The sequence below is a fragment of the Lupinus angustifolius genome, chromosome LG05 (assembly GCF_001865875.1).
Source record: "Lupinus angustifolius cultivar Tanjil chromosome LG05, LupAngTanjil_v1.0, whole genome shotgun sequence".
NCBI lineage: Eukaryota > Viridiplantae > Streptophyta > Magnoliopsida > Fabales > Fabaceae > Lupinus > Lupinus angustifolius.
This window is the reverse complement of record NC_032013.1, coordinates 22,840,220-22,854,373: the sequence shown is the minus strand read 5'-3', so window position 1 is coordinate 22,854,373 and position 14,154 is coordinate 22,840,220. Positions and strand designations below refer to the sequence as shown.

Below are 14,154 nucleotides of genomic sequence, written 5' to 3'. Positions count from 1 at the left end.
TCCACCCTCCGATCTTCAGTGTGTATGGCTGATCCGTCTTTACTTAAAACCTTCTTACAATGTAACTCATTCACAATGGTGACTACATACAAAGACAACAACAACAACAACATCATAGTATAGTGTTACACAACAACTTCAAACCCTTAATTTCTTTCAATCATGTTTTCTTCTACAATCTCTCTCAAACCCTTCCTTCATTCCCTTCTCATTGATCACCACCTTCAGGTAAAACCCTTTTTTTATTTTCTGTCATTCATATTTAATTACCATTAAATGTTCAAAATATGTAATAGTAATATATTGACGGTATATAAATCTTTAGACGTGTAATTACCTATATTTCGACAAAAAAATGGACTTTTATACTTTCTAACCTTATTTAACCAATAGGGTTCAAATGCAAAACACTGCCACATGACTAAGTTGCAAAAATAAAATAAAAATTCAGTCTTGATGTTAGGAAACTTGATTTCATGATACCTTCAATTTAAATAGCTCAGATAAGGTTTCAAAATCAAAATTTTCGCCCAATTTTGATACCCCATTTTGGATAATGTTTCTAATACTCTAATTGTTGTTGTGTGTTTTTAGAGCACAATTGGTACAGTTAAGTGGGAGAGCTTGGTGTTTAACAAGTCATCAAATTTCACTACAAACTCAGTGTTGTTCGCAAAGGGGTTCAAGTTGAATTGCTTGCTTGGTAGAGAGATGGATATAGGTACATCATCTTTGGTAGATGGCGCCGCCGAGTTATTAAATGGTATTTGCAATGTTATCTATGCTGACACCAGATATATATGGTTTATGTTTTTGTGTGTAAATTGTAAATACTAAATCTTTCTGTTTGTAGAAGAGGTGCTTGTAGAAGAGGAGGTAAGGGAGCCTGATATTTCGACAATGGTTTTGAATTTCGAGAATAAGTTTGATCCTTATGGAGCTGTCAGTACTCCACTTTATCAAACTGCAACTTTTAAGCAGGTGAACCTTTGATTTTGTACATTATGTAACAAAAGTCCTCATTGACAGTATTGTTCATTTGTGTCTTTGGCATCTTTGTTAAGTGCATGATGAACTCATGAGTATTATGTGTATTCACTATTCGGTATACCTATTGAAATTTCTCTTCTAATTAATTTAATTCTATTTTATGTTTCTGTACTCTTCTTCATGCAGCCTTCTGCAATAGAAAATGGTCCCTATGACTATACCAGAAGCGGAAATCCTACTCGAGATGCTTTAGAAAGGTTTGATGCTACCCGTTGGCTTGTTTTTGTGTATTGCAAACATTTCGTATAATGTTTCTTTGTACATCCTCTTTGACTTTGCTTGTTTTGCGTTCACAGTTTGCTGGCAAAACTCGACAAAGCAGATAGAGCCCTTTGCTTCACCAGTGGAATGTCTGCTTTAAGTGCTGTCTCTCATCTTGTTAGCAATGGTGCTTTTCTATCTTCATTATGATAAAATCTGATATTTTTCATGACTAGTTATGTGAACTTAGATTAAAATTGTGATTAAAAGTACTTTTAAAGTCTAGTATCAGTTTTATCAAATATTTGTGCCATATTTCAATTTCATTAAATTAAATGCACTAGAGAAGCTAGTCCAGTTCTTAGAGGAAGAGGGAGTCCAAGAAAAACCATAGGGGAAATGATAAAGAAAGACTTAGAGATCAATGTTTTGTTAACGAACATGATTTTTGATAGAACATTATGATGTCATTTGATCCATGTAGCCGACTCCACCTAATGAGATAAAGGCTTGGTTGTTGTTGTTGTTGTAAATGCACTAGAGAAGCACTAGACTAAGAAACGTAGTTTATTCTTTGGAGCCTTTCTGCTGCACTCACACACACTGTATTTATGACCATGTGCGGCATTTCCCCTCAGTGCAGGGTTTCAATTGTTTACATGTCCTTACTCCGGCTATTTTTCCTGGATCATTGTTTTTTGTTATAACTTATAACATGATAGTTTCTTGTTATTTGTTCCGGATAATTCACATATAGGCGAGGAAATTGTTGCTGGAGATGATCTGTATGGTGGATCAGATAGGTTGCTGTCCCAAGTGCTTCCGAAGTCTGGAGTTGTGGTGAAGTTAGTATGAATTAGTTGTGCTTATTTAATTTCTCTATTATGAATAATTAATTTTATATAAACAAACCAGCCAAGTTTATTGACTCCGTTAAGCCCAAGTCCATTAGTGATAAATACTTTAATTCTCGTATGTGCAGACGGGTAAATACAAGTGATCTAAATGAAGTTGCATCTGCTATTGGACCCCAGACTAAGCTTGTGTGGCTTGAGAGTCCAACCAACCCTCGGCTACAAATTTCAGATATTCGGGTAAGGTGTTGTAATTTGTAGTTTTGAAGTGTTAATAATGTTGACTACATCTTTCTGTGGTTGTTGTAATTTTGTACACATAAAAAACTAATAGTAACTTTTTGTCAATGGTATCCGGATTTGGAATGTTAGGTTCAAGGGAAATGTTGGATCTTTGTAATCGGGAAATGGTGTAACCTTTGAACTTTTGATGATATTCTTAAATGGTTATATCCTTAATAATGTATAATTTCTTTTTTCCCCTTCATTCTTGTCCAGAAAATAGCAGAGTTGGCTCATGCACATGGTGCTCTTGTGTTGGTCGACAATAGTATAATGTCACCTGTGTTGTCCCAGCCATTGGAACTTGGAGCAGGTATAGACATTACAAGCCAATAAAATTTAAACAGATCTACTACTTAAAATCGTGGTTGCTAACATGTACTAAAAATTGAGCCGGATGAAAAATGAGGCTGGAGTTTTAGATAAGTGAAACAACGTAAATCACTTTAATTTCCTCACTTGCTAAGAATGAAAAAGTGATGTAATATACTTTTTCACTGTGCCTAATGCGTCTGTTAGCAAAATCATGTGCCAATTTGTATATTCATTTGGTACTATATTTTCACTCTAATATTTACTCTGTTGTCATTTGAGTAGGAATATTTGTACAGGGTAAGATGAAATGTTAACTCCAATTTTTACTCTGTTATATATTTTTTATGTATGATTAAGAACACCCTAACATGCCATTTTTATACCTGAAGTTTACACAGTTGTGACTTGTACTTTTTTTCTTGCAGATATTGTCATGCACTCAGCTACAAAATTTATTGCTGGTCACAGTGATATTATGGCTGGTGTGCTTGCTGTGAAAGGTGAAAGGTAGTTACTCTTTTCCTTTTTTCTCAGACATTCAGATGCTAAGGATATTAATTTATATTTGTTGTTCGAACTTGTTGGTCTGTATTTTATCTGCACGAATGCCGTAATTTAAATTTCAATGAGATGACAACTTTTTTGTTTGTGAACAGTGTCATGCTTTTATCTTTTAATATATCAATTTGGGCAAGGAATTTTTACAAGGTCATCTACATGATTAATTTCATAAATTTGTTAGAAAATAAGTCCACAAGTCTGTCTCTAATTCAGGTGCTAGATTATGATATGGTTTTTTTGATAAAAAAATAAATTCCCGTCTTACTACAAACTGAAGGGGGAAAAAGTGATACTTTTCGTGTTTTATCTCTAAAATTATTGCTCCCTTTTTTGTTCTCATTTAAGTCCCGGTTGAGCTGTTAAAGATGTCATTTTTTCATAAGCTACTTGCAATTTTATTTGTGATAGAGCTTTCATTTTTAATTACTGCTGTACTTAGTCAAATATTTGTTTTCTGTTTATGTTGTTAAATTACTGTGGATCAATACTTATTCGACATCTCCTTCCAAAATGTTTACCTCTTTTCATCATCCTCTGAAGATTAGGAAAAGAATTATATTTCTTCCAAAATGCTGAGGGTTCAGGCTTAGCCCCGTTCGACTGTTGGCTCTGCTTGCGAGGAATCAAGACAATGTCCCTTCGAGTTGAGAAGCAGCAGGTTCGGTTCTACTTTAAACATTCTCTAAACTTGAAGTGCTTGCATCTAATGGCATGGCATTAGTCATTTCTGTTTCTAACTAAATTACTTTGGAGTGTGAACATTAATCTGAAGGTTTTTAATGATTGTATATAGTGAACAAATAAACACAACTGGCTGAAATACTTTATGACCAAAAAATAACATGGCTGTTTTCTTTTAAACCCGAGAATCTGTTGTAGCTCATGTTGTAAATCGATAAGATTAGCTTAGCAACTCTCCTACCAAAAATTGATGGTCGTCTCTCAAAATCTAATTTGATAAGTTATGTCCCCATTTTTAGGTTCCTGGTCCAATGTTCATGTCCCACTTTGATAGTAACCATCTTCGTTATCAAAAAAACTAACTTGAGTTAATCTCGTGTAGGATAACGCACAGAAGATTGCCGAGTTCCTTGCTTCCCATCCTCGAGTGACAAAAGTAAACTATCCTGGTCTGCTTGTTCATCCTGGACATGATTTACACTATTCTCAGGTATGCATGGTAGATAAATTGAAAGGCTGTTGTTGCTATTGTCTTGGATTTGTTATTACATATTCATTCGGTCCCCATTTTTTGCAGGCAAAGGGTGCAGGATCCGTGCTTAGCTTTTTAACAGGTTCACTGGCACTCTCTAAGCATATTGTCGAAAAAACGAAGTACTTCAGCATAACCGTCAGTTTTGGTAATAATCCTCCCACCCCAAACCTCTAATAAAGAGTTTCATTTGGTAATAATGAAATACTATAATTATATTTCATAGGTTCATGTTGAAATAAGCCTGTTAATGACAATACAAATTTGTACGAAGTTCAACAATTCTGTAAATATGAAAACATTAGTTTTTTGTCTTCTATTTGATTTTACAAATACCATGTCCTATGCATTTGTTAGTGTTGAAGTGTGGCACCAATGGCAGAGCCAGGACTCTAAAAACGGAATGGAAAAATTCATATTTACCATGATGTCACTAGTTCAAATCCTGGAAACCGCCTCTCAGTCTCTGGTTGCAGAGAAAGGCTGCATACATTTATCCTCCCAGATCCACTAAATGGGAGTCTCGTGCATTGGGCTCTTTTTTATAATCAAACCATTTTTTAACTTGTCTATTGAAAAAAGCTCCATTATGCAACTACACACTTTTGATTGCATATCTGGTGACAGTTTGATTAAAAATGAATGGTGGATGATGAACTGATAGTATATAAAACTCTTACACTATCAGTGTATACATCTTTTTCTCATAAAATAATATCGTTATGTGACAGTTTGTTAATTTTCCTGTTGTCAGGGAGTGTAAAGTCCCTCATTAGCATGCCATGCTTTATGTCCCATGCAAGCATTCCTGCCACAGTTCGTGAAGCAAGAGGTTTAACTGAAGATCTTGTTAGAATATCTGTGGGAATTGAAGATGTTGATGATCTCATTGCTGATCTAGAAATTGCACTTAGAACAGGGCCTTTGTAATTTGATATCTTCTAATAATAAATATTCAACCTTGAGAAGTTTGATTAACACTATGTTCTTTTGTTTTGATTAAGTATGTTGAGGATTTGGAAGCATGGTTATCCTATGTTTTTGGAACTAGGAAAATGTTACAATATACATATTTCCTGTAATCTTGTTGCAGCAATTTCACTATTAAAAGATCAAAAATATTATGCAATTGTAAAACCTGAAATATATTTTGTGCAAGTCAACATAAAAAGGATTAAAAGTTGTTCTGTTTAACATGCACTGTTTTGAGTCTAATGTCATCAATTTACTTGTTGCCTTGTAACATTATTTTTATAGATAGACTAATGTCACTGACAAATAAATTTAAGGGCTAATTAAAAAGAACAAATTGTACAAAAAAACAAAGTTTATGGAGATGATATGCAAATTTCCCTTTAATTTTAAAGTATAATATATATTTATATTACTTTTTCTGAAGAATCAATGATGATTGAAAATGAATGATGTATACCGTATATAAAATTAATACATTATCGATGTATACATATTTTTCTTATAACTTAATATAAATATTTAATCATTATTGATTCCTAAATTAAATGCATATTATTTGTGTATTAAATAATTGCATAAAGAATAAACTTTTCATAATAATTCTTTATCATTGATGAAATTTCATGCGAGTCATATTAAATCACGTGATCTATATTCTTAGAGAAAATGCAACAATGAATTCAACAGCAGCGACGTCGTTTCTTCCCGATTCCATTTACCTATGCACATAGTACGACGTCGTTAGTCGACCTCGTGTGCAACCAATCATAACGCAGTTAAAAAAACTCGCGGGCTTTTTCTAGAGTACCATTTCTGTAACTAACAAATAACCGTCACTTTGAGCTCAAACACTATTGTTTTCTTCAATCTCCATTCTCTCTCTCTCTCTCTTATCCACCATGGATTGTAAAGCAGAGTTTAAACATCTCACTGAAGCTGAAAAGAAAGAAGTTGAATCCAAATTTGAAATCGAGTCAGAGTTCATGCCCGAAAAGAGCTTCTACAATGACCCTGCCAATCTCCAACTCCGCCAGGTTGCGCTTTCCAAAATCGCCACTGTAAGTCAATTTCATACAAATGTTCTGTTCTAGTTCTCCTTTCTGTTTTACAATTTATGCTTTAATTGTTCTATTTATGTACCGACAATGTATCACTGTATCGTCCACCGTTCATATTTAATCATCATTGATTATTCAAAAAAGTAATACAAATAAATGGTGGATGATGATGACTATGTATAAATTTTTACACTGAACATACCTAGATATTACACTCTTTTTGTAAACTAATGCCAGACATGTTGAATTCCGGATATGTTAAAGTGAAATCCTGAATCTCGCACTTTTCAGTTTCTAATATATGAAAGCAAACTTAGTGATTCGTTATTCATGTGTTTAAATTACATTACAATGATTTTATGAAATCTAAATTTGGAAATTAAGAAAAACTTCAACTCCTTTGTGATTTCGTTACTTCATTGAATAGTTCGTAGTTGGCTTCTCAGGAAACAGAAGCAAAACTGATTAGATTTCATTAGTGCAATAATCAATCAAAGGAATTTTTTGATGATGTTGTTAATCTTGACATTGTTGTGTTGGTTTTTTTCTACAAATTTTGATATAGCATTGCAAGGGTGTAGAAGTTGATGCATTTGTTCCCTATATGGCCATGAAGTATTTCGATTGCTTTTTCTCACGGCAAAAAAAGAAGCATGATTCAGTAATATATATCTCTTCCTTTTTTGTTTCCATACACTTTTATTTCATAAACCATCTTCCTTAATTCTCTGGTTTTTTAGTTGGATAGTTACACAGATAATCTTGATGGACTAAATCCAGAAAAACTTGGGTCGGACTTGACCAATGTTGAGGAAGTTTCTAAGGTTGCAACCACTTGTTTGATAATTGCTGCAAGAATGAGGGGGGGCTCTGTTGATTTTTTCATGGTAAACTTCTTCTGCATAAATCTTTGTTGTGAATCTAAAACCACATCAAATTTCTTAACAATGAATTAATGATAGTTCGAAAAAACATTAAAATTTATGCTTCACTGATTCATTTCACAGGATTCCGTACCTGTAGATTTCGATATAGAGGAGAAGGAGCTTCAGATTGAGAATCAACTTCCATGGGAAACATACCCTCTAACTCCCTTTTACTTTCTGGACTACTTTTATCCCCCATTGGAAGAAACTGGAGGTTTCAGGCGTCGTGGAATCAATGAGATCATAGTCCAAGCTCAAGCAGGTACACTCACAATGTTAATTCTGTATTTTTTCCTACCAGTGATAGTTAGAAAACTTGATCATATAGAAAATTTAATATGCTAATTTTTGTTCTTGTTTTGCAGATGAAGAGTTCATTACATACAAGCCTTCTCATATTGCATTTTCCAGTTTAGCTGCTGCTGCAGACATTATATATCCCACAATTGAAATACCGGTATATATGGAATAGAAAGGAAAAGATTGGTATTCATGATTAATTAGATTTGAAAATTATGGCAAAGCCTTTTATATGCTATTCTGATTCCAGGGTGTGACAGAGCGTATTGCTACGGGGCTAGCCCTTTGGTTACGAATCTGGTTGAACTTTGCTTTGACAAGAATATTAAGATAGAAAGTGCATCCTCTTCAAGTGTAGCTGTGGCAACGCCCTACCATGCAGCAACCAAGTGCAAGGGCAAGGGCAAGGGCAAGGCAAAGATGTCAGAACTGGACCAGATACATGAGGAAGAGGAGGAGGAGATGTTTAGATCAGAAGCACCAAAGTCACTGATGAATTTTTACCTGTAGTGGCCAACGGAGATAGCCCATAGACGAGTCCCACATGGCAAGTGAAACTCAAGTTTTTCCCCTGAGGGTAGCCATTGTTTTGAATTCAAATCCTCACTAGTTTGATTGGGCACTTCGGTTTCATATAAAGAAGTGTCATTGTTGTTTTGGCATTAGGCAAAATGTGTGGTTCCAATAACCCTGTTTGGATAGCGTTAGTTCTCTATAATTGATTGATTTTCAGACTGCTATAATATTGATGATTGTCCAGCCAAGATTATTCTGTTTGTTTTGTTTCACTCTTTTGGTATGCTTATAAATCTAGCGAATCAAATAATGATCCCCCAATTAGTCAAATAGATCTACACTATATGTGGTTTCAGGAATTCCAAATTCCAATTGCTTCTTTATCAGTCCACTATTAGCTAATTCTATACACTGGCTGAGCCTCTCTTGGCTCTTCCCTTATAATTTTCAAGCTGAACAAAGGCAGATACACAGTAAACTATAAAATAAAAAGTAAGGAGTCAAAGAAGAAAGGAGGCTTTTACTGAAAAAATCTAATATTTTTTTCTCCTTTACTTACTTGGAGGTCATTGGTTCAAATCTCGGAAACAACTTCTTCACTTGCAAGAGTAAGGCTGTGTATATCTAGCTTCCCCAAGTCACACATGGTGGGAGCCTTGTAATCTGAGATAAGTTTCATTTGGCAACACATAGGCATGCAGGATCAGATTCATATGTCATACAATGAGAGTCAGTTTGCACATTAAGAGACTAATTATTTGGCTCATCATCTTCTGAAGTTTGAATATAGTTGTATGTTATAAGACTACTAATGAGGATTGGTTATTACATATTCATATGGTCCCCATTTTTTGCAGGCAAAGGGTGCAGGATCCGTGCTTAGCTTTTTAACCGGTTCACTGGCACTCTCTAAGCATATTGTCGGAAAAATGGCGTACTTCAGCATTACCGTCAGTTTTGGTAATAATCCTCCCACCCTAAACCTCTAAGAAAGAGTCTCAATTTGTCTACTTTATCCAAGTAAATAAGTCTTAGCTTGAGTGTTGAAAGTTGAAAAACCAATTAATTTTTGTTCACAGATCCTCACTAGTTTGATTAGGCACTTTGGTTTCACATGAAAACTTAAACAACACATTCTTTTCTGTCTACAACTTTAATAAATCTTCTTTAGATGATACTTCACTTGTAAATTGTAATGTTAGCAATAGTTTTAAGCCTTAAACACCAATCTCAAATCAAAATCCTGTTCTGTGCTCAAAACTTAATTCAAGCTAAAAAAACACTTCACTTGTATCACTTATTTGTCTCACTGCAATGTGTTTTGCATTATGCTAATGAGTGTGGATCTCCTTCTGTATACTGTCTATGAATAAGGAAATAAATCCATCAAGTTATCTTTGTGGGAGAGACACTCACCTGTTCTCATTGTTATTTATGTAGCCAAGGTAATTACTACTCAATGTAATTCCTCTATGCAAAATCAATGTTTTTTAGCGAAGCTAATTAATCATATTCTGTCTTATTTATCACTACACTTGTCTTCACTAGCAAACTAAAAGAAAGATTCTTCTTCATATGTTAAAAGGTGAAGATTGTTTAGACAAGTATGATATTAATTAATGATGTGATACTGTTGTTGTCGTCGTCTGTGAAACTAGACTAAGAACTATCTTCCGATGCTCAAATGACGCATCCATATAAGAGAAGGGAATTATATTGAGAAGTAATCTGAATGGAACTCGGGATGGGTCTATTTGTGTCTACTAGCTTGTATATCAGATCTTTTCTTCAAGGTCATGAACTAAACCCTTCACCATTTTGGATTTAAATACCATTGTCTTCTGATAAAAACTTCCAATGTAGGCACTAACTAGTTGAAGTATTTGTCTTCGGGAAGACAATATTGGACATGAATTGTCACAGGCATTTACAACATATTGCTACCATGTAGGATTTAGATCTTAAAACTACATGGAACAAAGATGAATTTGAGAGGTAAAACCATAAAACTTAGCCATATCACAAGTTTCAGTTGAAGCCTTTGAGTTTTTTTTCCTGTAAAAAGGCATGGCAATAAAAAAAACAATGTCAAAAAAGCTGAACCCCTCACAGCTGTGATATCTATTTCATAACTTGATGCATCTCATATATTGATGAGGTTACCAATTTGTGTTGGTTTGAGGGGAAGTGGGGTAATTTTTGTACAACCGATATATTCTCACCTTTTAGTAATAAATTAATTTGTTTTAGGATGTGTGTTTGTTTCTCTCAACAACAAGTGTAGCTCACAAAAATTGAATATTTAACTTTTTAATCATTCTGGACATCTAGCGGGTCTTATAAGAGTTTAATATGAACACATTAATTATTATTAATGCTTTAATCTACATATATTATTTGTATATGTATTAAACTATTGTATAAGTACTAAAATCTTTATAATAATTCTTTATCATTTTGATGAAATTTGATGTGAGTCATATTAAATCAGGTGATCTTAATTTCTTAGAGAAAATGCAATAATGAATTAACCGCAGCAACGTAGTTCCATTCCAAATTCCGTTTACTTAGACTCACAATACGACGTCGTTGTAGACAAATCATATCACAGTTAAAAAAACTCGCGGGCTTTTTCTTTAGTCCCATTTCCATAACTAACAAATAACCGTCACTTTGAGCTCACAACACCATTGTTTTCTTCAATCTCCATTCTCTCTCTCTCTCTCTCTCTCTCTCTCTCAACCATGGAACCAGAGTTTAAGGATCTTACTGAAGAGGAACTCAAAGACGTAGAATCCAAATTTGAAATCGAGACAGAGTGGATGCCCGAAAAGGATTTCTACAATAACTATGTCAATCTCGAACTCCGCAAGGTTGCAGTTTCCACAATCGCCACTGTAAGTCAATTTTATACAAATGTTTAATTCTAGTTCTACTTTCTGTTTTACAATTTCTGATTTAGTTCTTGTATTTATGCATTTTTTATAAACTTATGCTACAAATGTTGAATTCTTGATACGTTTTAGTCAAATCCAGAACCTTGCACTTTTCAGTTTCTAACGATATGAAAGCAAACTGAGTGATTCGTTATTCATGTGTTTAAATTACATTACAATGATTTTAAGAAATTAGAAATCTAAATTCGAAAATTAAGAAAACCTTCAACTCCTTTGTGATTTCGTTTTTTTATTGGCAAATGTTAGTATTTTGTGTTGGATGAGATTTGAAATCTCAACCTCTTTATCACTCCACTCCTTTGTGATTTCGTTACTTCATTGAATAGTTCATAGTTGCCTTCTCGGGAAATATAGAAGCAAAACTGATTAGATTTCATTAGTGCAATAATCTATCAATGTTTAGTTCCTTTTTCCGGTAAAGGAATTTGTTGATGTTGTTAATCTTGACATTTATGTGTTGGTTTTTTCTACAAATTTTGATACAGCACTGCAAGGGTGTAGAAATTGATGCATTTGTTCCGTATATAGCCATGAAGTATTTCGATTGTTTTTTCTCAAGGCATAAAAAGAAGCCTGATTCAGTAATATACATCTCTTCCTTTTTTTGTTTCCATACACTTTTATTTCATAAACCATCTCTCTTAATTCTCTGGTTTTTTAGTTGGATAGTTTCACAGATAATCTTGAAGTAAATCCCAAAAAACATGGGTTGGACTTGACCAATGTTGAGGAAGTTTCTAAGGTTGCAACCACTTTTTTGTTTCCATATATTTGTATTTCATAAACTATATCTCTTAACTCTTTGGTTTTGTTAGTTGGATAGCTACACAGATAATCTTGATGGAGTAAATCCCAAAAAACAAAAGTTGGACTTGACCAATGTTGAGGAAGTTTCTAAGGTTGCAACCAGTTTTTTGTTTCCATATATTTGTATTTCATAAACTATATGTCTTAACTCTCTGGTTTTGTTAGATGGATAGTTACACAGATAATCTTGATGATGAAAGTCCCGAAAAATTTAAGTTGGACTTGACCGATGTTGAGGAAGTTTCTAAGGTTGCAACCACTTGCTTGATAATTGCTGCAAAAACGAGGGAGGGCTCAGTTGCTTTTTTCATGGTACACTTCTTCTGCATAAACCTTTGTTGTGATTTGTGAATCTAAAACCACATCAATTTTCTTAACAATGAATCAATGATAGCTAATTAAACATTAAAATTTATGCTTCACTGATTCATTTCACAGGATACCATACACGCAGATTTCGATGTAGATGAGATGGTGCTTCTGATTGAGAATACACTTCCATGGGAAGCATACCCTGTAACTCCCTTTTGCTTTCTGGACTACTATTATCCCCCATTCGAAGAAACTGGAGGTTTCAGGCGTCGTGGAATAAATGAGATCATAGTCCAATCTCAAGGAGGTAAACTCACAAAGTTAATTCTGTGTTTTTTCCCACCACTGATATTTAGAAAACTTAGTCATACAGAGAATTTAATATGCTAATTTCTGTTCTTGTTCTGCAGAGGAAGACTTCATGACATACGAGCCTTCTCATATTGCATTTTCCAGTTTAGCTGCTGCTGCAGACATTATATATCCCACAATTCAAATACCGGTATATATGGAATAGAAAGAAAAAAATGCTATTCATGATTAATTAGTTTCGAAAATTATGGCAAAGCCTTTTATATACTATTCTGATTCCAGGATGTGGGGGAGGGTATTCGTATGGGGATGATGGCCCTTTGTGTTACGAAGCTGGTTGAACTTTGCTCTGAGAAGAATATTAAGATAGAAAGTGCTTCCTCTGAAAGTGCAACTGTGGCAATGCCCCACCGTGCAGCAGCCAAGGGCAAGGGAAAGGGAAAGGGCAAGGGTAAGGGCAAGGGCAAGGGCAAGGGCAAGGGCAAGGACAAGGGCAAGGCAAAGATGGCGGAATATGAGGAAGAGGAGGAGGAGGAGCGCCCGAACTTGGAGATGTTTAGAATAGAAGCACCGAAGTCACTGATGAATATTTTCCTGCAGTGGCCAACGGAGATAGCCCATAGAAGAGGAGGGTAGCCATTGTTTGAATTCATATAAGGAAGTGTCGTTGTTGTTTTGGCATTAGGCAATATGTGTGGTTCCAATAACCCTGCTGTTTGAATAGCGTTAGTTCTCTATAATTGATTGATTGATATTCAGACTGCTATAATATTGATAGTTGTCCAGCCAAGATTATTCTGTTTGTTTTGTTTCACTCTTTTGGTATGCTTATAAAGCTAGCGAGTCAAATAATGATCCCCCAATCAGTCAAATAGATCTACACTATATGTGGCTAATTTTTTGAATGTAGTTGTAAGTAATAATGGGAAGTTGGAGGATGGAGATAATTATGACAACTCATTATTTTCCCACCCAATCAAATAGGCAAGTTAGATAATTATGATAACCCATTAATTTAACTATTTTAATTATTACTCAAAATTAATAATAGATTTCTAATCTCCCCCTTCATGCCTTCAAAGTTTCAGCGACATCAACCCACTTCATTCCTCAACTACATTTCATCTTCTCCCTCATAATGTGATCTTGAAGAGGAAATAGGGCTTGCTGGGTTGTTGATGGTTCCAACAACAGCGATTCGGGCAACTGTAAGAAGAAGATGAAAAGATGAAGTTGGACAAAGGTTGAGGTGGCACATTAAAATGAGTTGTTAAAACTTGATTGGTTGGGACAGAAGCAATGTGACAGAGGATCCTCATTCCAAGTTGGAGATAGTAAATCAATGCAATGTTCTTTAGAAGACCATGATATTAAGCACTAGTAAACTAACCAAGTTTAGGAGATGAGAATAGGAAAGGGAACATGAACCATTGACCTACCTTCTAAGAAGGTTCCAATAGTTGACTTAAGTCTATGGTGAGTCTTAGCATAGGAAGTTTTTACATAATGCAATTG

At 34.5% G+C, this 14,154-nt stretch overlaps 2 protein-coding genes across 3 annotated transcripts; both read left to right on the top strand.

Moving 5' to 3' along the window:
• On the top strand, positions 62-5,572 carry LOC109348181 (cystathionine beta-lyase, chloroplastic-like). Its single transcript, XM_019588452.1, has 13 exons — positions 62-228; positions 595-763; positions 854-981; positions 1,177-1,247; positions 1,347-1,438; positions 2,009-2,096; positions 2,234-2,345; positions 2,604-2,700; positions 3,128-3,209; positions 3,804-3,921; positions 4,327-4,434; positions 4,522-4,624; positions 5,231-5,572. The coding sequence occupies exons 1-13, from the start codon at positions 163-165 to the stop codon at positions 5,404-5,406; spliced, it is 1,410 nt and encodes a 469-aa protein (XP_019443997.1). The 5' UTR covers positions 62-162; the 3' UTR covers positions 5,407-5,572.
• LOC109348184 lies at positions 6,260-13,083 on the top strand. Of its 2 annotated transcripts, XM_019588454.1 has the most exons (5): positions 6,260-6,509; positions 7,075-7,396; positions 7,517-7,697; positions 7,801-7,892; positions 7,986-8,137. In XM_019588454.1, the coding sequence occupies exons 2-5, from the start codon at positions 7,367-7,369 to the stop codon at positions 8,067-8,069; spliced, it is 387 nt and encodes a 128-aa protein (XP_019443999.1). In that variant the 5' UTR covers positions 6,260-6,509; positions 7,075-7,366; the 3' UTR covers positions 8,070-8,137. The 2 variants fall into 2 exon arrangements, with proteins under 2 accessions (XP_019443999.1, XP_019444000.1); XM_019588455.1 differs by lacking the exons at positions 7,801-7,892; positions 7,986-8,137 and adding an exon at positions 12,738-13,083.

Excerpts from the sequence above, each read along its gene's own strand:
- LOC109348184 (XM_019588454.1), top strand. The coding sequence starts at position 7,367 with ATGAGGGGGGGCTCTGTTGATTTTTTCATG. Across the intron at positions 7,698-7,800 it reads CATAGTCCAAGCTCAAGCAG|ATGAAGAGTTCATTACATAC; the intron begins GTACACTCACAA and ends CTTGTTTTGCAG. Across the intron at positions 7,893-7,985 it reads ATCCCACAATTGAAATACCG|GGTGTGACAGAGCGTATTGC; the intron begins GTATATATGGAA and ends TTCTGATTCCAG.
- LOC109348181 (XM_019588452.1), top strand. The coding sequence starts at position 163 with ATGTTTTCTTCTACAATCTCTCTCAAACCCTTCCTTCATTCCCTTCTC. Across the intron at positions 1,248-1,346 it reads ACTCGAGATGCTTTAGAAAG|TTTGCTGGCAAAACTCGACA; the intron begins GTTTGATGCTAC and ends TTGCGTTCACAG. Across the intron at positions 2,346-2,603 it reads TACAAATTTCAGATATTCGG|AAAATAGCAGAGTTGGCTCA; the intron begins GTAAGGTGTTGT and ends ATTCTTGTCCAG.